Source organism: Podarcis melisellensis (assembly GCF_964234715.1).
Source record: "Podarcis melisellensis genome assembly, chromosome: 16".
NCBI classification, from domain to species: domain Eukaryota; kingdom Metazoa; phylum Chordata; class Lepidosauria; order Squamata; family Lacertidae; genus Podarcis; species Podarcis melisellensis.
In genome coordinates, this window is record NC_138533.1 from 11,110,386 (window position 1) to 11,125,317 (window position 14,932).

General features: G+C 48.8%; 1 protein-coding gene across 4 annotated transcripts; it reads right to left on the reverse strand.

Annotated features, from left to right (window-relative positions):
• Positions 1-13: 13 nt before the first annotated feature.
• Positions 14-14,221, reverse strand: PPOX (protoporphyrinogen oxidase). 4 transcript variants are annotated; one of them, XM_081891693.1, is made up of 13 exons: positions 14,145-14,221; positions 12,150-12,243; positions 10,369-10,503; positions 8,787-8,902; positions 8,537-8,669; positions 7,202-7,346; positions 6,894-7,084; positions 5,205-5,265; positions 4,970-5,088; positions 4,113-4,226; positions 2,987-3,136; positions 1,170-1,212; positions 14-282 (listed from the first exon to the last, which is right to left on the reverse strand). In XM_081891693.1, the coding sequence occupies exons 2-13, from the start codon at positions 12,234-12,236 to the stop codon at positions 146-148; spliced, it is 1,431 nt and encodes a 476-aa protein (XP_081747819.1). In that variant the 5' UTR covers positions 12,237-12,243; positions 14,145-14,221; the 3' UTR covers positions 14-145. The 4 variants fall into 4 exon arrangements, with proteins under 4 accessions (XP_081747819.1, XP_081747820.1, XP_081747818.1 ...); XM_081891694.1 differs by having other exon boundaries at positions 14,112-14,221; XM_081891692.1 differs by having other exon boundaries at positions 14,024-14,203.
• Between the last annotated feature and the right edge of the window lie 711 nt (positions 14,222-14,932).

Here is a 14,932-nt window from a genome sequence, read left to right on the forward strand (position 1 = left end):
CGCGAGAGGCCTGGATCTTGTGCCAAGAGATTCGTCAACCCCACTTCCAGGCAGGCAGGATAAGAACCAAGGCTGCCAGCGGAGAGGAGCACTTTGGGGCAGGAGTCCCACAAGCCGAGGAAAGACAAAGTCCCCTCTGCCTTTCTCAGGAGACATGGCCAAGAAGCTTGGCTGCGGCAGTGTGGGCACTGGAGATGCAGTCGTTGACCGAGACGCCCTCGTAGGAAGCCCCAACCAGGCTGAGAGGCAGATTTTGCTGCTCCAGGTAAGCCGCTGCGCTCTCTAAAGGACAGAGGAAAGGGTTAGCAAGGAACATATGTTGCTGCCTTCTTATACGGAGTCAGGCCACTGGTCCATCTAGCTCAGTACTGCCTGCACTGACTGGCAGCGGTTGTCCAGGGTTCCAGGGGGGAGCCTCTGCCAGCTGATTTCCTGCAGCCATCCCTTCCGCTGAGTTACCACCCTCCTGCATTCTGGTCCCTGTCATTCAACTGTTCTGGGAGAAGTCAAGAGAGCCACACAAACAGACCAGAAAGCAAACAGTGCCGCAGCTCCCTCACTACAGGAAGGCTATACACAGCTTGACAGAAATATCCTTCTTATGGAAAAAGGCTCTAGCCTTTCAATTTGCAGCACCTGTGGCAAAAATGTGTGTGTCGTCAGAAGGATGCATCCTGGCCCAGACACCGCATGCACTGTGCTCCTTTGGTTTGGTAAGCAGAAAGTGCTGTGCTGCGACCCACCTGGGGGTCCCGACCCCCTGGCTGAAGACCTGTGCTCCTATATACAATATACATAGAAATGTAAGGTGTTGCTGCGCTGGGCTGTTTGTGTGTCTGCTTTCTCTCTGAGGGTGGAACTACGCACAGGGGAAAAACGCTATAAATAAGTCAGAAATTAAATTGTTATAATGAAAGAAAGAAAAAACACTATGCAAAAATCACTTATACTTTTTTTTGCTCTCTGGCGCCATCCAGTGTTGCATTTTTATAATGAATTCAAAACATTATTTTTTGATTATTGTAGCTGAGGCCTACCTCTCTTTCTCGCTTTCTCTCTATTACACACACACACACACACACACACACACACACACTCATATTGGAAGGCTGCATAAGATGAAAATAGCTGAATTAAATTGTCTTGATAGTTAAAAAAGAAGGGCCTACCTATGTGTTTCCAGTGGCCGAGTGTATACTGAGGAATGCAGGCCTGCAGAGACAGAAAGGGGCAAAGGGGTTTGCAGGTGGTCTTGAAAAAACTCAAAATGTTTTCAAACAAATTGGAGTTATATATAAAAGAGATCCTGTACCCCTTTCTCTTCTCCTCTTCAATACCCCTCCCCGACTCTCTTTCTCTCTGCCACCCAATGCAGAGTCCTCTCCTCTGCTTCTTCCACACACAAGACACAGAAATTGAGGCTTGGATAGCAAAGAGCTGAGTTCAAATCCCCACAGCCTCCTCATGCCACCAATTCTCCATCTGTACCATGGGAACAACCAGCACAGCGGCTGTGTCATCACGAAAGCAACATAGACGGGGGAATCAAAGGACCCTGGGTCTTAACCTCCGCCCAAATTCTGCATTTTTAAAGCTCTCCATTTATGTCTTGCTGTACACCATCTTGGAAATCCTCACAACGGCCCTGTAAGGGAGGTGCCGCACTACCCTCCCCGAATTGCAGAAGCAAAGGAGCAGCTGAAAGAACAGCAGCTTTGTCTAAGGCTGCCCAGCCCATTCACCACCAGAAAAGTGAATGTAACCTTGTTGTTGGTTTTCATTATTAAAAAAAAGTTCTAAATAGTTGTTTTTAACTTTTTTAAAAACACACACACACACACTGATAATTTCATTTTCATTCTGTTTGTCAACCACTTTGAGGATTTCTTCTTTGCAAGCGGGGCCTGTAAGACAGAGCTATTCCGCCTGGCCTTTAATTTGAATTCAGCCTGATCTTTCATTTCCCTTCTCTTCCCTCCCCCTCCCCTTTTATGAAGATCACCCGCTCTGAGACCCCACAGCTAATTCTCCACTGGCCCAAGCAGGACCAATTCAGCCAGCTAACCCTGGGGATTAACAAATTGATTTTTGATTTTTGAATTTTATTGTTATTCATGTTTTTATACTGTAGTTTATGCTGCTTTTATAATTAAGTGTTTTAAATTTGTTGTTAGCCTCCCTGAACCCAGTTTTTGAACTGGGAAGAGCGGGGTATAAATAAAATTTATTTTTATTATTTATTATACATTTTGTGAAATAAAGGAAATCAACATCATCAAAATAAATCAGTTCACTTTTCTCAGCTGGTTAGAGCATGGTGCTGAAAATGTCAAGGTTGCAGGTTTGATGCCTGCATGGGACAGCTGAATATTCCTGCATTGCAGGGGGTTGGACTAGATGACCCTCAGGGTCCCCTTCCAGCTCTGAGAGATCTGCATTGGCTCCCAGTACATTTCCGAGCACAATCCAAAGCGTTGGTGCTGACCTTTAAAGCCCTAAACGGCCTCAGTATACCTAAAGGAGCGTCTCCACCCCCATCGTTCAGCCTGGACACTGAGATCCAGCGCCGAGGGCCTTCTGGCGGTTCCCTCATTGTGAGAAGTAAGGTTACAGGAAACCAGACAGAGGGCCTCCTTGGTAGTGGCGCCTGCCCTGTGGAACACCCTCCCTTCAGATGTGAAGGAAATAAGTAGCTATCCTATCTTTAAAAGACATCTGAAGGCAGCCCTGTTCAGGGAAGTTTTTAATATTTATCGCTGTATTGTTTTTAACACTTGATTGGGAGCCACCCAGAGTGGCTGGGGAAACTCAGCCAGATGGGCAGTGTATAAATAATAAATTATTATTGTTGTTGTTATTGTTATATTCTGTGATTCTTGAACTTAATGGGAGCTGTGCATCCAGCTGGAACACAGAAGGAGGTTTGTGGAATTAAGACCGACACTCTTCCTCCCCCCCCCCTCTCTCTCTGCTCCAAGGTCTGTACCTTCTGCACCTTGACGATGCTGCGGGAGGGCTCGGCTGAGACCCCCAGGTGCTCCTTAACAGCTGCCTTGGCCCGGCTCAGCAGCACAGCGTGGCAGACGGTGTCCGGATCTCCGAGCCCCGATGTAAACCACGCACCGCCCAGCATCACCTGGGCAAAAGGAGCGGAACGTTAAAGTTTGTTTCCCAGCCTGAAAGCTGCATGGCCTTCTGGGACCCGTGGATCGTGGACACAGCACCCATTTTGAACAACAACTCCCAGCCCATCTGAGGCTCATGGAAGCCGAAGTGTCCAAAAGGGCTGGGCTGAGGGAAGCTGGGCGGTGGTTTAGTGGCCAGGGTGGGTCAATTTCTGCAGAACAGTTCCCACTTCCAGCAGCCTAGAGCTCCCCTCAATGAGCACAATTACAGGGGCAACACGGAGCCTAAGGAGGAGGAAGCTGCCAAGCAGTGCCACCCCCTGGACTGTTTGTAAGACAGCCAGGAAATAGCTCAGAGCCATCTGAGGTTAGTGGGGCAGTGCCCCATCTGCCCTAATGGAGGAGCCTCTAAGGCAGGGGTCAGCAAACATTTTCAGCAGGGGCCGGTCCATTGTCTCTCAGACCTTGTGGGGGCCCGGACTATATTTTTTGGGGGGGAAATGAACGAATTCCTATGCCCCACAAATAATCCAGAGATGCAGTTTAAATAAAAGGACACATTCTACAGTGGTATCTCGGGTTACATACACTTCAGGTTACAGACTCCGCTAACCCAGAAATAGTACCTCGGGTTAAGAACTTTGCATCAGGATGAGAACAGAAATCGTGCTCTGGCAGCAGCAGGAGGTCCCATTAGCTAAAGTGGTGCTTCAGGTTAAGAACAGTTTCAGGTTAAGAACGGACCTCCAGAACGAATTAAGTATGTAATGAGAGGTAACACTGTACTAATGTAAAAACAAGCTAATTCCCCGACCGTCCGCGGGCCGCATTTAGAAGGCGATTGGGCTGGATCCAGCCCCCGGGCCTTCGTTTGCCTACCCATGATCTAGGGGCACAAGGCTGACAAATCCTGCATTAAGCCATATTTAGAACATGATCCTATAGTGGGGGCGGGAGGTTAGCCCCTCGCCTCCCACCGGCTCTTACTGTCAGGCGCATGCAAGGACCGCTGGATCCATCCTGCCCGGGGAAGGCGACAGAATCGTAGACGATGCCCAGCAATGAGCTGTCCTCGAAGGAGGGTACCAAGTGCCCAAATCCCTGGAAGAAAGAGATTGGCAGAAAATACACACAATCACACCAAGTGTAGGTTTCTTTATTTATACTTCAACTCTGCCCTAAAGGTTCTGGGAAGAAGAACTGTTCAAAAACAAAACAAAAAACGCAAACAAAACCCATTCAAACAAACAGAGTGTTTGGGGCCACTTTGAAGAAGGCCCTGCCTGGGGTTCCCAGCCAATCTCACAGATCAAGGGGCAGGTGGGCACATGGGTGGGCACACCCCCTTGAGAAAATAGGGGGAGGGCTGATCACGGCCTTTTGCAAGGACATGCAAGGACCACTGACTGTAGCTGAAGTTAACATTACATCACATCACATCACTCCATTTCTCTGTGGACATATGGAAATCTTTCCTGTGACGGCGCCTGGCAACTTTACCTGTTGAATTTCTAGCTGGGAAGGTGTCCCCACCCCCTCCTGCAACCGCTACATCTTCCTATGGGCATGTGGAGGTTTTTGCCACATTTCCCCCTTTTCTTTGGTTTCAAAGCTGTTGCGCTCTGTGACAGGTAGAAATCCACCTGGTAAAGCTTCCAAGTTCCCAAAGCAATAGATCTCACTATGGGCATGTACAGATTTCCTCCTGTGTGACACAACAGGAAAACCCCCCCCCTGAGAGAAACGAGAGACATTATCCCTGCCTGATTACCCCTTAAAGCTCCTTGCAATGGGAACCAACAAGCTTTGCGTTTTGAGCAGGGGGCATCGAAAAAGCCTCTTACCGTGACGGGGAGATGCACATCTCTGTACTGTAGGTTCACCACCCCCACAGAAACAGCCCGGATGGCCAGTAGCTCTCGGGCAAGCGGTTCGGCCCAGCCGGGAAGCGACTCAGCAAGCGCTGGAGAGAGAGAGAAGAGGCAGGTTGGGTCTATTCAGGGTTGCCTGGGATGAAATGTGGTCCTTAGGCAAAAATGGGTTTCGCGGTCCCTGTTCCAGGACAGAGGATTCTCCTACCTTTGGCGGGCAAAGCACTGATGATGTGATCTGCTTCCACAACGCCGTCCTCAAGCGCTATCTAAGGGAGAAATGCAGAGCAAGCATCAATCAACGCTGCGCCAGCTGCAGAAAGGTCTCTAACACAAGTGCAGTGATTTACCAAATGGTGCTACACTCAATATGCCAGCAAGTTTGGAAAACTCAGCAGTGGCCAGAAGACTGGAGATCAGTCTACATCCCAATCCCAAAGAAGGGCAGCGCCAAAGAATGCTCCAACTACCGCACAATTGCATTCATTTCACACGCTAGCAAGGTTATGCTTAAAATTTTACAAGGAAGGCTCAAGCAGTATGTGGACCGAGAACTCCCAGAAGTGCAAGCTGGATTTAGAAGAGGCAGAGGAACCAGAGACCAAATTGCAAACATGCGCTGGATTATGGAGAAAGCTAGAGAGTTCCAGAAAGACATCTACTTCTGCTTCATTGACTATGCAAAAGCCTTTGACTGTGTCGACCACAGCAAACAATGGCAAGTTCTTAAAGAAATGGGAGTGAAGAGTCGGACACGACTAAACAACAGCCAGGGCCATCTGGCTGAAGTCCAGCCCTCCTACCACCACCACAAATGACCACTCAGAAAACTCTGGGTGATGTTCCCAAAATTAGCCTTGGCACCAAGCCCAGCGCTGGTTACTGCAGTATCCAACACGTTGGACTAGGACCTGGGAGACCAGGGTTCAAATCCCCACTCGGTCACAAAGATCACTGGGTGACCTTGGGCCAACCATTGTCTCTCAGCCTGACCTACCTCACAGGGTTGTTGTGAGGTTAAAATGGAGAAGGGGAGGGCCATGCATGCCCCCCTCCGTGAGCTCCTTGGTGGAAGTGGCGAGATAAAATGCAATAATAAAATAGTAGGTCTACTCCTGAGTATGCTTCAGTTGGATACAACTCAATTTATAGTCGGAGGCAGCCAGCTAAGGCCTACACATGGTTACAGGTGCTTCCGCAAGGAGATGGCAGCTTGTTTATTCATATCACTTCGATTTATTATCATTCATCATCCCACTTCAGTCCCGCCTTTTTTCCAAGACTCTCAAAGTGGAGCATGTGGATCTCGCCCTTCTCACAACAACCCTGTGAGGCAGATTATATAACAACAACAACAATTGTTATTATTATTATATTTATTTATACCCCGCCCATCTGGCTGGGTTTCCCCAGCCACTCTGGGCGGCTTCCAACAAAATATTAAAATACAATAGTCTATTAAACATTAAAAGCTTCCCTAAACAGGGCTGCCTTCAGATGTCTTCTAAAAGTCAGATAGTTGTTTATTTCCTTGACATCTGATGGGCGGGTGCCACTACCGAGAAGGCCCTCTGCCTGCTTCCTTGTAACATGGCTTCTCGCAGCGAGGGAACCGCCAGAAAGTCCTTGGCATTGGACCTCAGTGTCTGGGCAGGTTAAGCTGAGAGATAGTGACTGGGCCCAGGGTCACCCACAGTGAGCTTCATGACTGAGAAAGGGATTTGAATCCACATCTCCCATGTCTTTGAGCCCAACACTTTAACCACGTGACTTGAACAGGCCTCTGCGGAAATATCGCAAGAGGAGTGGGGCAAAATTCCTCCAGAGCAGCTGAAGGGAGATTCCTAGAGAGGACGCCACCTTACGCTTTCTCACTCCCCAGTGGCCCTTTTCTTACCTTCCAGGAGCCGGATGCCGCCCTCTCCAGCCGCTTCACAGGGGCGCCGCAGTGAATCTCCACCCCACGCTGCTTCACGAAGCCCTCCAAGGCTTCGGGGAGAGTCTGCATGCCGCCACGCAGTGACCACTGGCTCCATCGCTCCTCCCGGGCTCTGCGGATCAGAGGAGAATCCACAGGGGGGCCTTTCCCTACAAGATAAGAAGTTTGATATCAGAAACTTCTCTATGCGTCCTTCCCTTCTGAAATCGCAAAATATGCAATCCAAAGGCCTCCTCCTTTTTCTCCGGCTCCCCTTGGCACCTCACCTCCGCCAAGGGCCATGCCCAAGATGACAGAACGGTGGCTCCGCTCGGCCTGGAACAGTGCCGGGAAGCAGGAGCGCACGCTGAGGGTCCGGCAGTCTCCGGCAAACACCCCCCGGCAGAGGCTGTCGATGACGATGTCGGCCAGCTGTGGAGATCAAGGACGCAGCACTCAAGGCAAGAAAGCAGCAAGCTGCCCTGATGCTGGGTGAGGCGCTTTTTAAAATCAAGAGTGGAGAATTTCAGGCCCTGGGGTCAAATGTGGCCCCTTAAGCCTTCCTATCTGGCCCTTTGGAATCTCCCGCAGGCCACATCCCTCTCGCTGGTTCTTTTTGCCTGGCTGGAATGTGTCTTCGAACTTGGATCAGGCCTATTACTTGCCTGGATGGGTATAATAATAATAATAATAATAATAATAATAATAATAATAATAGGGACGTGGGTGGTGCTGTGGGTTAAGCCACAGAGCCTAGGACTTGCCGATCAGAAAGTCGGCGGTTCGAATCCCCGCGACGGGGTGAGCTCCCGTTGCTCGGTCCCTGCTCCTGCCAGCCTAGCAGTTTGAAAGCACTTCAAAGTGCAAGTAGATAAATAGGTACCACTCCAGCGGGAAGGTAAACAGTGTTTCCGTGCACTGCTCTGGTTCACCAGAAGCGGCTTAGTCATGCTGGCCACATGACCTGGAAGCTGTACGCAGGCTCCCTCAGCCAATAAAACAAGATGAGCACTGCAACCCCAGAGTTGTTCACGACTGGACCTAATGGTCAGGGGTCCCTTTACCTTTACCTTAATAATAATAATACCTCACCCATTTGGGCAGCTTCCAACACATATAAAAACATAATGAAACAGCAAACATTAAAAACTTCCTGATGCAGGACAGAGAGGGGCGAATGAGTGTTATGTACAAACTAGTTCTCTGCGCAACGGTAAAATTCACATTCACTGCTCTGCTCACTTTTGCCTCTGACTCATGTGGCTTCTGGAAGGTTCTCCTGAAGCGAATGTGGCCCTGCGCCTGAAGGGCGGAAAGTACCCTTCCCTTTAAGCAGACAGTAGCCCTGTTCTTTTATGGATATCTTTGAGAACAGCTTACCCTGACTCTGTTGGGAGGCTTTGTGTGAGAGAAACAGGCAGGGCAGGGAGAGCAGTGGGACCCACCCTTCTCTCAGGCCCTGTGTGGAGCTGATAAGACAGACGTCCCCCGCCCCACCCTTGGTCCACTTCTCCTTTTCCCCCTGCCCTGTGCCAGCCAAAACAAAACGCCCCTCCGTAAGAAAACCTTCATGGCTCACTCCCCCAAATGAGCGTTGCCACTTTTCACCCCTGGGCACGTACCTCCTGGCCAAAGCGACGCCTCACGAAGGCATGGATGGTCTCGTCTGTTTCGGAGCCGCGGGGGGACAGGAGCTCTTTCAGGCCACTCCAGACCAGAGGGCGGGTGAAAGGAGGAACAGTCCGCACGACACCACTGGAAATCGCCACCCACAAAACACAGCGGACAAAGTATCACCTTCCGGGCTCAGACAGGAAGGACGGGTTGATCTCAGGGCTCCCGAGAGCCATCCCCAGGGTTTCTGGAAAGTACCTGATACTCGAGGGGAGTTTATGGAGGGCTCCGCGGACATAGAGGAAGCGGTTCTTGGCTGCTGGGTGGTCACCGGGGACAGGAAGGACATCTGCGTCAAGTCCGAGTTCAGACACCTAGAAAGGAATCGCAGCCCTCTTAACCCCAGTGCAGATGCTCAACTTCAAAATAGTGTACAGTGGTACTTCTGGTTATGAACGGGTTCCGTTCCGGAGGCCCATTCACAACATGAAAAGCCCGCAACCTGAAGTGCTGTATCTGTGCAGGTGTGTGGCACAATTTGGCGCTTGTGCGCATGCGCAAAGCGTGATTTAGCGCTTGTGCTCATGCACAAGCAGCGAAACCCGGAAGTAACCCTTTCTGGTACTTCTGGGTCACCGCGGGACGCAACTGGAAACAACATATCATGAAGCAAACGTAACATGAGGTATGACTGTATTATAGTGGTACCTAGGGTTGCAGACGCTTCAGGTTACAGACTCCGCTAACCCAGAAATAGTACCTTGGGTTAAGAACTTTACCTCAGGATGAGAACAGAAATCGCGTGGCAGCAGCGGGAGGCCCCATTGGCTAAAGTGGTACCTCAGGTTAAGAACGGACCTCCAGAATGAATTGAGTTCTTAACCCGAGGTACCACTGTATAGCAAACATGATTGCTTATGGGGGCTGTTTCGCTCCCCTAACAATGCGGATCTGAAATGATTTGCAGTCTGTGGGGCTTAGAAAGTCGATGCAGAACTTTCTAAAGATGAAACGACCTGTGACCATTTGTAAACGATGATGCATGGATCAATCAGAGCAGCCACTGCCGTCCAGATCAGGAGCTGCTTTGGGGAAGTGTCATCGCTGAGTAGCAGAGCATCCTCTCCCAGGTTCGAACCCCGGTGGCCTCGCAATTCCCACCATGCTTGCTGGGGGCTGATGGGAACTGCAGTTCAGCAACATCTGGAAAGCCAAAGGGTTCTGGCACCTGACCTACAGCTTGAGGCAAACCAATTCTGTTTTGAGAACTGGCAAGCAACTCCTTCACTTGCTAATTCTCAAAACGGAAGTGAATTCAAGAGAAGGATTAAGAGGAGATTAAAGGAGAATGAAGTGGCTGCACGGGGAAGTAATGGACATATGTTTGCAACAGGAGTGGGAAACCTGATTTATTTATTTTTTTAAAGCAATTGTATTAAATTAAAGTAATTCAGACTGATTTGTAATAATTTGGAAAACCAGTAAGAAGAGAGAATTGGCAAGCAGGTGATTTCAGAAGTAGTCCACTAGGTTTAAGTATCATCTGTCTCTGGGTCAAGTGGCCATGTTTCCAGGGACAGGCTAGCACAGCTGGGAGGATCTTGCCAGGGATATATCATAGAATTGTGGAGTTGAAGGGGACCCCAAGGGTCATCTACTCCAACCCCTGCAATGCAGGAATCGTTTGCCCAACGAGGAGCTCAAACCCATGGCCCTGAAATTAAGAGTCTCATGCTCTACCAACTGAGCTATCAAGGGCCTCAACTTATCAGCTTATTTTATTTCATACAACTCATATACTGCTTGATTGTACAGGGCTTCCAATTTACAAGATACATACCATAAGGAGGGTGTTCTTTCCCACGGCCCCAGCAGGGCGGATCCCCCTGGGCCCATGCTCAAAAACCGCCCCATCTTCTGTACGGGTGGAATGGATCCATCCTCCCAGACGGCTGCTGCTTTCTAAAAGGATTACCTGGACAGAGAAAGGGTGGGGTGTGTGTCAGTGTTAAAAAAAACCCCTCAGATATATAAGCTAATTGCCAAATGGCACCTTAAATCTAGGTTATGGTCACCACAATTATTTTTACAATGTCATTTTATTATTATTATCATTATTGTTGTTGTTGTTGTTTCTACCCTGGAAAGCAATTCTTTCACCAATTTTGCTGCTGCGCAGGTGGTATGGCAGCAGAAAACTTTTCTGCGTGCCAGCCAGAAGATGGAGATGCCAAGTTGGCAACGGGACATCTCCATTTGGTCGCAAGTGGACTGTTCGCAATCGCAAAATGTACTTGGGGGATTTTGAACACAAGTGTGTGCAAGAGAATGTGACCAAATAGCATCAAATGGGACCCATGTCTATCAGGATGCTGGGCTGACTATTATCAGAACCATCTTCCTTGTTTCCTATGGGCCAGATCCAACGAATGGGTTCTGTTATAGAAACCCATACAAGAGCTTCAACAACAACTTTATTATTTGTACCCTGCCCATCTGACTGGGTTGCCTCAGCCACCCTGGGCAGCTTACAGCATATACCAAAATGTAATAAAACATTAACTATTAAAAACCTCCTGATGCAGGGCTGCCTTCAGATGTCTTCTAAAAGTCACACATCTGACAGGAGGGCGTTCCACAGGGCCGGCGCCACAACCGAGAAGGCCCTCTGCCTGCTTCCCTTCACTTCTCGCAGTGAGGAAACCAGTGGAAGTCCCTCAGAGATGGACCTCAGTGTCTGGGCTGAACAATGAGGGTGGAGACGCTCCTTCAGATATACAGTGCTGAGGCTGTTTAGGACTTTAAAGGTCCACGCCAACACTTCGAATTGTACTCAGAAATGTACAATGGGGCCTTTCCCCGCTCTGCTCCCCTTGAATTCCTCAAATTAGGTGTTGAGAGAAACTCCAGAACAGCACCCAGGGGAGAAGAGTTGTTACGGGTACAGTGGTACCTTGGTTTAAGTACTTAATTTGTTCCGGAGGTCTGTACTTAACCTGAAACTGTTCTTAACCTGAAGCACCACTTTAGCGAATGGGGCCTCCCGCTGCTGCCGTGCCGCCGGAGCCCGATTTCTGTTCCCATCCTGAAGCAAACTTCTTAACCTGAAGCACTATTTCTGGGTTAGCAGTATGTAACCTGAGGTACCACTGTAATTCGTTCTGGAGGTCCGTTCTTAACCTGAAACTGTGCTTAACCTGAGGTACCACCGCACGATTTCTGTTCTCATCCTGAAGCAAAGTTCTTAAACCAAGGTACTATTTCTGGGTTAGCGGAGTCTGTAACCTGAAGCATCTGTAACCCGAGGTACCACTGTACTGAGAACTATTAGCACATCCCAGTTCCCCTCACGGACCTGCAGTTCTGTGTTTAATGCTCAGCCCTTCTTCCCAGGGAACTGTAGCTCCGTGAGGGGAACAAGAGTCTTCTAACAACTCTCAGCACTCTGAACAAATGGCAGCTCCCAGAATCCTTTGGGGGGAAGCCATGCTTGTCTAAAGCTGTTCCCTTGGTCACCCGCACACACAAAATGGCCAACTTAAGCAGCAAATGCAGTGCTGTTTCCCTCCGGGCCTTGCCCTCCAGAGAGCAACAGTACCTCACAGACAGTCCCACACTCACCTTGGGTGCCTGGGGGCTTCTGGCGAGGTAGTAGCAGGTTGCAAGGCCGCTCACCCCCCCACCAAGGACAGCCACGGTCCTCTGCATTGGGATTCTAGAGAGAGTCGGGCAAAGGATCCGATTACGTACAGGGGGTCACCCACAACATTATGCTCCCCAAATTATTATTGTTAATGTACATTTATTATTCTACAACATTCATATGCTGCTTGGCTGCAATGAAAACCTCAAAGCGGTTTACATCTCTTCCTCCAAGGAGCTCACAGTGGCATCCATACTGACAGCCGTCTTCAGTTCTTACAACAACCCTGTGAGGTTGGCTGGGCCAAGAGATAACAAATGGGCTGAAGGTATTCATGCCACCTCTAACACCATACATTTAAAGCACTTGGCTTCCTCCAAGGGAATCCCAGGAAGTGTAATTTACCCGCCACAGAGCTATAATTCCCAGCATCCTTAACAAACTTCAGTTCCCAGGATTCTTTAAAGGCAAGGCATGTTACCCCAGTCAAACTGGAGAGGGGAATGTGTACACTTTGAGTGCCTCAGAGAACAGGTGGGAGGCGTGTGTGTGTAATAAATAAATTAGATTTATTTCATATAAATATAATAACAAAAAATAATATAAATATATGGGTTAACGTGATATTTAGAATACTTATGTGTTTTTAGCTAATTGCTGGTTTTTATTTTTAGGTGTGCTTTTTTTAACTAATAAACTTTTTGTAAACGCTTTGAGGTTTTCTACAACCAAGTAGTATATAAATTTTATGAAATCAAGAAATTAACCTCACCATGTGACCTTAATCACAGAAAGGAAATGTTCCACTCTGAAATTGTTGTCCCCACAAAATATCTCCCCAGCCCATATATTTACTTGCAACTGAAAGTTTCCCACCCCCAGATGAGTCTCTGCTGCCACTCCTGGTTGCATTATTAACACACATGAGAATACATTTTTCAGCCCACACAATGCAGTCTGGAAGCCTACATGAATGCGGCTTGTAAACCAATTGTTGCACAACCTGAGGTGCTCAGCAAAGTAGCCAACACTTAATGGGGTTGTGACTACACAATATACGTATTTAAAGTACCCACCCAAAGAATCCTGGGAAATTTAGTATGCCTTCTCACAGAACTACAATTCTCAACGCCATTATCAAACTACAGTTCCCATGATTTCTTTGGCAGGGGTGTGTATGTGTGTGTGCTTTAAATGCATGGTTTGCATGCAGTCTATATTAAGTGAGTTCAATTCCCCTGTCTGGTCATCCCACTAACCACCCCCTTCAGGGAAGATTGCTCTCTTCCCTCTCCCCATTCACTTTACTACCTTATTTGCACCCAGCCAGCCACACCCACTCCGTGCCCCCTGTAAAGACCAGGAATTATTTGTGATCACAATGAAAGCCTTCGGTAGCATAGTGGTGAAAGTGTTGGACTATGATCTGAGAGTCCAGGGTTCAAATCCCCCCTCTGCCACAAAATTCACTGTGGGTGACTCCCTCCAGTCACCAGCTCTCTCTGCCTTGCGAGGATAACATGGACACCACACTTCAGCTCCTTGGAGGATACAGTATAAATGCAGTAATTGATGAGTAAAGTACATCACAGAAACTCTTCCCAATTGCTCCAGAACCTCACCAGCAAATATGCCTTCCAACCCGTCATTTGATGACATTTCTCTTCCTGTCTGTAACGCGAACCCCCGATATCCTATCCTTGGAACAATTTCCTCAATTTACCCTCCTGTTACCCCCCAATCGGTTCTACAACGCACCCCTTAACCCTGTATCCAGGCCTCCTTTAGTTGCCACCGATATAATTTCGCTCTTCTCTCTACCATAATAAACACACACTCCAGACCGACCCACCTCGATTTACAGCGACTGACTCCTCCTACACCAATATGTCCTCTCCGGCTGCGTTCACACGAACACAAAACACACGTGTACCACCCACCCCTAGTCCTCGGGCGACGTCCGGCCCCCTTACTCTGATGGCTGCACGTTGCATCCACTTCCCTCTTTCTCTCCTTCTCATCCCCCGCAGCTGAGCTCAGGGCTCCTCCCCTCCGCCCAGGATTGGCTAATAGGGATAATGACGTAAGGGTTCGGACGACTCGCTCGGCTGCAAGGGCAGGGGAGGCGGGGCGAGTGGAACGTTGAGCATTCTGTAGCAATTCCTATTTACACGCACCTTCTGGTGGGCGGGGCCTGGTGGGCTTTTATAAGTGATTGATAGACATCAGAATTTAAAAAACTGAGATCTACCCGTTCACAGAGGTCCGTACGTATACTTAAAGCTATGCTTTTCCCAGTGGCGATATATGGAAGTGAGAGCTGGATCATACAGAAGGCTGATTGCCGAAGAATTGATGCTTTTGAATTATGGTGCTGGAGGAGACCCTTGACCAGGGGTAGGCAACCTAAGATCCGTGGGCCGGATGCGGCTCAATCACCTTCTCAATCCGGTTCACGGATGGTCCAGGAATCAGCATGCTTTTACATGAGTAGAATGTGTCCTTTTATTTAAAATGCATCTCTGGGTTATTTGTGGAGCACAGGAATTCGTTCATTCCCCCCCAAAAAATATAGTCTGGCCCACCACATGGTCTGAGGGACAGTGGACCGGACCACGGCTGAAAAAAGTTGCTGAACCCTGCTCTTGAGTGTCCCATGGACTGCAAGATCAAACCTCTCCATTCTTAAGGAAATCAGCCCTGAGTGCTCACTGGAAGGACAGATCCTGAAGCTGAGGCTCCAATACTTTGGCCACCTCAT